This window comes from Falco punctatus (assembly GCF_963210335.1).
Source record: "Falco punctatus genome assembly, chromosome: 5".
Taxonomy (NCBI): domain Eukaryota; kingdom Metazoa; phylum Chordata; class Aves; order Falconiformes; family Falconidae; genus Falco; species Falco punctatus.
This window is the reverse complement of record NC_137584.1, coordinates 32,124,247-32,131,881: the sequence shown is the minus strand read 5'-3', so window position 1 is coordinate 32,131,881 and position 7,635 is coordinate 32,124,247. Positions and strand designations below refer to the sequence as shown.

Here is a 7,635-nt window from a genome sequence, read left to right as displayed (position 1 = left end):
AAATAAGAACAGCAGTCAAGTAAGATTTTGTTTACTACAAGTATTTCATTTTCTATGCTGTAGGAAGTGTATTACTTCTCCACCTGTCTACCACACCAAGGCCAGTCCCTTAGCAGAAGCATACGAGTGTGTCTGATCCCTCAGAGTTCTCTGCATACAGTAGATATTCCAGGTCTTCACAAGACATAGGAGTCTATACATTAACAGTGGTACGTTCAGTCCCCTGGGATGATCCTGACATCACAAGAGATCTAAGTATCATAAAAATAGTGAAATTGTTCTTACTACAATTGCTTTTTAACCAGAAATGGAAATGCCCTGCCTAGCTGACTTTTCATAGGGTCACCTATAGTTTGAGAGTTCAAGTGCCCAGGATAAGGGACCCTGGTTTTGTATTTCATGAACATTGCAAAGTTAAAAGATTTTATTTAAAAGAACTGCATTTAAAAGGAAAATAGTAAATGGCACATCATGTAATTGCTATTTATTTTCATAAACATGAGGTATTTCAAAGTGCTATAAGACGCAGCACTAAATGTACATCGTTGGAAGTAATTAAACACAGAACTTTGCAGTTACCCAGTTCTATGCACCAAACATTAACAAATACATTAACTGGAAGAAACAGGCTAGGAAAAGGCATATATAGTAAATTTCATTACAAAAGTTTCTTAGTTCAAAAAAGTGATAAAGTAATATCTACTCAAAACTTTCACAACTCATTTTCATACGAAAATATAAGTATCAAATTTAGTTATGTATCAGCATCATACTAAAGTATACAGGCAATGTAAGAATTAGTACAGTACATAACAGAGATTAACAATATATTTGTATACAAAAACATGCTCCTCAAACATTGAGGTATTACAGTACTTAGGTATGAACTTCCAGTCTAATACTGGTAGCAAAAGCCACCTCTCATAACCCAAGACATGTACAAAAGGCAAGTGTGTAGATGGTATTTACAGAAAATTCCCACAGGGGTACAAAATGCCAACCCCTAAAGTAACATCCGTTAGAACATAAGCACCATAAAACTTAGGAATGAACATTTTAAAACTCAACTAGATGTCATCAGCAGCTCCAAATGCTCACAACAATTAAAAAAAAAAAATCCCCACCATCTACAGCTCTTAAGAAGAAAAACAAAGGCAGTCCATCGTTGTTTGGTGGTCTTGCAATAAACTCCTTGCAAGAACATCCATTTGCTCCGTACCCGGATAATAGAGTTTGTCGATTACTTCAGGGACTGGATTGAAAGTAAAACCAACATTCTTAACGTCAAAAAACACAATTTTTTTTTAAAGAATCAAAAATGTGCAAAGTGGCAATGACTGTCCTGGTCAGCCAAAAAAAACCAAAACAAAAAAAAGTTTAGCAAGTCCGCTTGTATTCTATTTTCTTTAGCAACTGCTGTTGTCTGGCTTGCAATTTTTCCTTTTCTAGCAATAACTTCTGCTCCTCTGCCTGAAGGGAATGAACATATTCAGTGGCTTTTTTCAAGATCACAACTTTTGCAGCTTTCTCATTTTTAACCAGTTCTGGAACATGGTCCCTTAATGTGAGGAAACTTGACCGTAGATCATTACGCCGTTGACGCTCCAGGATATTATGGTTGCGTCGACGTTCACTGTCCTCTGAATCAGAGTTTCGAGGACTTGAACTCTTAGACTTTGGTTGGATCGTGGGTTTTACTGGACGGGGCACCTCGGTTTTCAACTTCTTCTGCGGTGGAGCTTCTTCACTCTCCATGTATGGAGAAGGAGCTGCATAATTATGCTGCTGGTGAATTGGTGCGCAACGCTTTAAAATCAGTTCATTCTGCTGCGTCCTGACTGATGGAAAAGTGGTATTTTTAGGACGCACTGTAATAGTAAGGGTGGTAACAGCCTTGTTGGAGGAGGAGCGCCTTTTCTCCACTGTCACAACATCTATTTCTTCTTCTTCATCCTCTTCCTCCTCATCTTCATCATCTTTTGGTAATATAAGAAGGAAAACAAAAGAGACGTTACTCTCACAGAAAATACTCCAAACAAACAGCAACCCAGATGTATGTATTGACAAATTATGTACAGCAAAAGCAGCAATGACGTAACTGATGGTGAGAACAGGGTGTGCCCACCATCTGCAGTCAGATGTAGATCTGGCAAAGTATGTAACATACATGAAATGACTGAAGAACAGTGATTTCTGTAAGTTTAGTAAGTGTAATGAGTTTTGGGTTTTTTTTTAAAAACACTTTTAATCTTCAGTCAAAGTGGGGCTACCACCCACATAATCGGCAGCAGCAGATAAATCAGGTTTTAGGCAGAATGTATGTATTTTGAATGGACTCGCCGAGCTGCTGTACAAAAGGCATGCACAGTGCCACAACACAGCCCCTGCTTGGTAGAAAAACAGCCGGAAAACGAAACAATCGCTGGGTTTGTTCTGAGGCAGAAGGTGAAGCTGCTCCAGCCGGGGACCCTTTAAGCCGACGCTTGGTGCACTGCCAAGAAGACAGCTGTTGGAAGTGCTTCCTCACCCAAAGCTGTCAAACCAGACATTAAAGGGACAGCAGTCTTTGAAACCCGGGACGGATCACCAAGTTTATGGCGATGGTCAGACGGACCAGCGCATCTACACACGTGAAACCACGTCCCGGCCCAAGCGGACTCCGCTGCCGGCACAGACCACAGTGTTTCTGAGCATTTTAGGATCTGGCAGTGCAAGCCCAGGGGCGGCTCTAAGGGGTCGCTACCCTGCTGCAGCCCTCCCAGGTCACGCCTAAGGGGGGCACACGCTCCATCCCCGCCGAACCTGGTCCCCCGGGTGCCAGTGGCAGCCCGCGCTGCTCTGCCCACCAGCCCCCCCAACAGCACGGCCGCTGGGACGGGGCACTCCAGCGACAGGGCGCAGGAGGCACGGAAGCCCCGGGGGGGGGGGCGGGGGGCAGCACCAGGGGGCCCCACGGGCCGGGGCTGCTGCCCCCCCCCCCCCCGGGGCTCCTGCCCCGCCGCTCTCCCGGCCTGCTGCTGCCCTCGCCGCTGCTGCCCCCGTGGGGCCCCGGCCGCGGGGCCCCGCCGCTGCCGCCGCGCCTGCTGCCGCCTGCCGGCGGGCCCGCGCCCCGCCCCGCCCGCCCCTGCACGTCGGTGCCGCCGACGGGGACCGAATCGGGGCGCAGCCGCCCCCGTCTGGCCTCCCGGCAGCCCGCGGACGCGTCGGCGCCCGCAGGCCGCACCGCCAGCCCCCCTCCCCTTACTCGCACCCCGGAGACGGCGCGGCTGCGGCCGGCGAGCGCTTACCCGAGTCGCTGAGGGTGTCGTCCCCGGAGCTGCTGCTGGCCCGGCTGTCCCCGGCGGGGCGCGGCGGGCGGCCGCCCCTCTGTGCCCAGCCGCCCGCCGCCGCCGCGGTGCGGCCCGCCGCGGCCTCCCGCTTGTTGACGGGGAAGGGGAAGACCACAGCCGGGTCCACGCACTCGGGCACGGCGCCGCCCAGCTCCGGGCGGCCGCTGGCGGCGGCGGGGCCGCCGGCGGCGGCGGCCGCCGGGGGCGGCGGCGGGGCGGCGGCGGGCGGCTTGCCCTGCAGCTTCTCGCTGACCGCCCGCTCCAGCTTCTCGCGGGCGGAGAAGCCGCTCCACATGCAGTCCTGGATGATGATGGAGTTGAGGTTGTTGGTTACGCCGAGGCCCGTCTCGAAGAAGTCCCCTCCGTCCGAGCCCCCCCACAGGTCGGCCTCGGGGGGCAGCAGGAGCAGCTCGGACGCCCAGTCCAGGGGGTCGGCGGGGCGGCAGCCCCCCAGGGCCGCCCCTCCCCACGGCACCGAGGCCCCCCCCGGGGGGTGCTCCTGAAGCCCGGCCCGGCTGGGAGACAGGGGAGGGGTGGGCAGCAGCTCAAACTTTTTCCAGATGTCCTCCCCGGGGGGAGCGGAGTCCGGCCCGCACAAATAAAAATCATCTTCGTCCGGGTAGAAACAGGGCTGCAAAGAGTCGAACTCGAGGTCTGGGTTTTTACTGACCATTCCTGGCATTACGGGTCTCTTCTTGTTGATCCTTGGGGGAAGGCAATGGTCTTACAGACAGGTTTTATGGGTATTTCCACCAAGGGGAAGAGACCTGCAACTAAACCCAAAAAAAAAAAAAAACACCAAACCAAACCACAATTAAAACACGAAGAAACAAACAGACACGAATGCGACTCCCTTCCTCTTAATAGAAGTAAAAAAAAATACAAATCTCATCAGCAATATCAAGAAAGAGGGAGCCTTTTGAAAGTTGAGGAAAAAGGGATCTCACTCACACACCTTTCCTCCCGACTCAGACACTCAAAGCAAAGCGATCAGGTAGTGCTCCCACATGCAAAGCTTTCCGCCTTCCCCGGCGCTCCGTAAGGACACAAAACCAGGCGGCAAGGTACAGCAAGGATGCAAAGCACCTCTGTGCTTCTGCACATAGCCCTCGCCTGCTCTTCCCAAACTGCTGCAAACGCTCAAAACAGCAGAGTAACTGTAGACAGATGCTTTAATACCGTAATCTCTCCAGAAAGCCCTCTTAATATGCCAGCAAAAGTAAAGGAAGTTTACTCCTTTTGTCATCTGCGGAGCAGTGCAAAGGGGAGAGAGAAGGATGCAAAACAGGGGGCGGAGGGGCTCTTTGCAACTTCGCAAATCGCCAGTTCATTCACTCAAAGAGAGCCAGAGAAATCCGCACAAAACACAAGGCGGGGGGGGGGAGGGGAAATCCAGCAGCAACACAAATTATCAACCTTATGTAATAATCTCACGCACAAAAATGCATTAAAACCACCCCGGCGCCACCAACAAAGCCTCCTGAATTGCCAAGAAGGTACGGGAAGTTTCCCCCCCCCCCCTTTCCCCGTTTAAGACAAGAGCAACAGAGAGGTTGCAAGGACGATAACTTTGCCCATTTTGCCACTTCATGCAATAAAACCTCCTGCAAACACACCAGCTTTCCAGCCCTTTCACCTCCGGAAAATGCACGCTGCTGCCCTTACCTCGGCCGGACCCCCCACTCACTAGCCACGACCAGTCAACCACAGCCCCATTCCTCTTCCGAGACCTCAGTTGCATCAGACATTAAAAAAAACCAAAACAAAACACAAAAAAACCTAAGTCCAAAAAAGACAATCAGCATCTCCCTTCAGCTCGGTTAAGGTAACGCGAAAGGAAACCGTTCTGCTGGGTTCACAACAGCTGACGCTGAAACGGAGACCAAAAGGGGAATAAAAAAAATCCATTAAAAGCCTTATGATGAAATGCAAAGAAACGAGCCCGGCTCAGCTGCGGACTCCCCCTGCCCCGCCCCCTGATCACTTCCAGTATTGTACATTTTTCTACTCGTGAAATACATTAAACCGTTTAAAATGCAAAGCAGTAAAGAGGCACCTACAAAACACAGGCGATCTCAAAGCGACAGCTCCGAAACAAAACAAAAATATCCTCCAGGATTTTCTTCTGGTCAATGAAAAACCCATTCACGCACTGCAATGCCCCTGCGCTTCCTTTCCCTTCCCATCCTCCCTAGTTTAGCAACTCAAATGCGATGTGGAATTGTATTTATTTGATTGGGTTTTTGTCCTGCAGCCCAGACCCTGCAGTTTCCTCTTCTTACCTCCTTGGTGATGGTGGTGGGTGTTGCAAGGGGGAGGAGTGGCGGGGGGAAAGGGGGAGAAAAAAAAAAAAAAGAAAGAAAAAAAAAAAAGCAAGCAGATGATCTTGTATGTTGCACTTTACTGAGCGCCAGCCCGCCCGGCCCCCGCGGCTGGCCCAAGCCTCCGCATTCACCCTTTGCTTGCAGACAGATGACTGTCACTGGTTGGCTTTGAAGCTGCTGGATATTATTAACCCCCCCGCCAAAAGGCATTAAAAAAAAAAAAAGGAAAGAAAAGAAAAAAAGCTGACACACCCGAGGAGTGGAGCATTAAAAAAAAAAATAAAAAAAAAAAAGAGAAAAGCTAGAGGAGCCTAACCCCACCTCCCTGATTTCCATACAAGCAGGGAGGTGCCTGGCATTTGGCGCCAAAAGCACCATTCGCTCTTTATTCTCCGCAAGCAGAATGAGGTCCCGCTCCCGGTGCAAAAGGGCTAGGGGCGGGCTGGGGAGGGCGCCCGGCTGCTGCGGGGGCTGCCCCCCGTTCCACACCGCCCCGCGGCCGCTGTCCCTTTGTGTCGCCCCCTCCCCGCGCCACCCCGGCCCCCCAGCTCGAGGGAAACGTCGCCACCCGCGGCCGCGATCTCCCGCGGCAACACCCGGGGCAATTAAAAAAGCAAAAAGAGGGATAAAGGAAGTGGCTGGACGAGGGAGTCGCTGCGACTCTGGGCTTTGTAAATCAGAAGTAATAATCTGAGGTGGCCGCCGCCACTTAGGCGAGCGGGGCTTGCACGCCGACGCCGCGCCGCCCCGGGCGGGCTGCCGGCCGGGCCCGCGCTCCCCCGCGCACACCTCTCCGCCGCGGCGCGGCCCGGCCCGGCCCGGCCCCGCGGAACTGGCCATGGACACTCGGCGGGAGCCTCCGCGCCCGCCGTTCCGCTGCCGACGGCGACACCTTGCGGAGGGCCGACAGGAGCGGCGGCGCGGCGCTCGCCCGGCGCCCCCACGCAATCCCCCCAGCGGCGGGGCACCCACCGCTCTCTCGCCTCCTTTCCCCGCGGACGCGGGGGCCGCGGCGGGGCCGGCCGCGGGACGGGACGCGACAGGACGGGAGCGCGGCGCTCACCTCGGCGGTGCGCGGCGGCGGGTACGATCCCGATCCCGATCCCGATCCGGCCGCCGCTCGGGGCGGCGCCTTCGCTCTCATAGGCTGCAGGTTGAGGCGGGGACTTGGGCGTCGCTCGCAGGAAGGCTGGTGGCGGCGGGCGGCCGCTTTGTGTGCGGCGGCGGGGCTGCCGGGGCGCCGCGGGCGGGGCGCCGCCTCCCTGACCCGCCTCGCCCGACGCTGGGGGCGAGCCCGCGGTCTTCCAAACCGGCGGCCCCGAGAGGCATGACAGGGAGAGCAGCGTCGGCTGAGGCGGGGGAGGCTTCTCCCGAGAGCGGGAATAAAGCCCGAGGCGCCCCATGTGGCCTTTCACCCCCTCCCCTCCCGGGAGCTCCGGGCCGGCCGTGCGGGAAGGTCCTGCCTCTCCCGTGTGGCGATACCGCCTTGCCTCCATGTCACACCTCGGTGGGCAGAACTTGGGGGCTCCACTAACCTTTCAGTGGCCCCCTCGCCTCCATGTCATGCCTCAGTGGCCAAAACCTGGGGGTCCACTAACCTTTCGGTGTCCAGAGGTGGCCTCGAAAACAGGCTGGGGTGCCCGTTGTGCTCCCGGAGCCGGCCGGTGTCCGGTGCAGCACCGAGGCCGGCCGGGCTCCCTGGGCAGGCCTGCCTGCGGCACCGGGCAGCTGCGGGTGGCGTGATGGCGGCAGCCTGCCCCTGCTGCCTGCGGCGGCCGGGCAGGTTGGGTTGGCTGACCCAGGGTGACAGCTGCTTTGAAATGGCCCCCGCCGAGGCAGTGAGCTTCTGCTAGACTCTTCACTCCCCCAGCTCACTCCTGTCGGCCTTTCCCCTCGGCACCGGTGTAGCTGGTTGCCGTTTTGCTGAGGAGCCTTTGGCTGGCCCTGGCTGAGAGCACAGATGACACCTGGAAGGCACATCT

General features: G+C 55.0%; 1 protein-coding gene across 8 annotated transcripts; it reads right to left on the bottom strand.

The window, feature by feature from the left end:
- Positions 1-469: 469 nt before the first annotated feature.
- MYCN (MYCN proto-oncogene, bHLH transcription factor) lies at positions 470-7,223 on the bottom strand. 8 transcript variants are annotated; one of them, XM_080390512.1, is made up of 4 exons: positions 5,390-5,605; positions 4,995-5,059; positions 3,288-4,102; positions 470-1,976 (listed from the first exon to the last, which is right to left on the bottom strand). In XM_080390512.1, the coding sequence occupies exons 3-4, from the start codon at positions 4,009-4,011 to the stop codon at positions 1,378-1,380; spliced, it is 1,323 nt and encodes a 440-aa protein (XP_080246638.1). In that variant the 5' UTR covers positions 4,012-4,102; positions 4,995-5,059; positions 5,390-5,605; the 3' UTR covers positions 470-1,377. The 8 variants fall into 8 exon arrangements, with proteins under 8 accessions (XP_080246638.1, XP_080246639.1, XP_080246637.1 ...); XM_080390513.1 differs by lacking the exons at positions 4,995-5,059; positions 5,390-5,605 and adding an exon at positions 6,626-7,223; XM_080390511.1 differs by lacking the exons at positions 4,995-5,059; positions 5,390-5,605 and adding an exon at positions 6,717-7,223.
- Between the last annotated feature and the right edge of the window lie 412 nt (positions 7,224-7,635).

What these genes read in the sequence shown, in the direction of transcription:
- MYCN (XM_080390513.1), bottom strand. Translation starts at nt 4,011, where the DNA reads ATGCCAGGAATGGTCAGTAAAAACCCAGACCTCGAGTTCGACTCTTTG. An exon ending in CGACACCCTCAGCGACTCGG is followed by an intron (nt 1,977 to 3,287) that starts GTAAGCGCTCGC and finishes TATTACCAAAAG; the next exon opens with ATGATGAAGATGAGGAGGAA.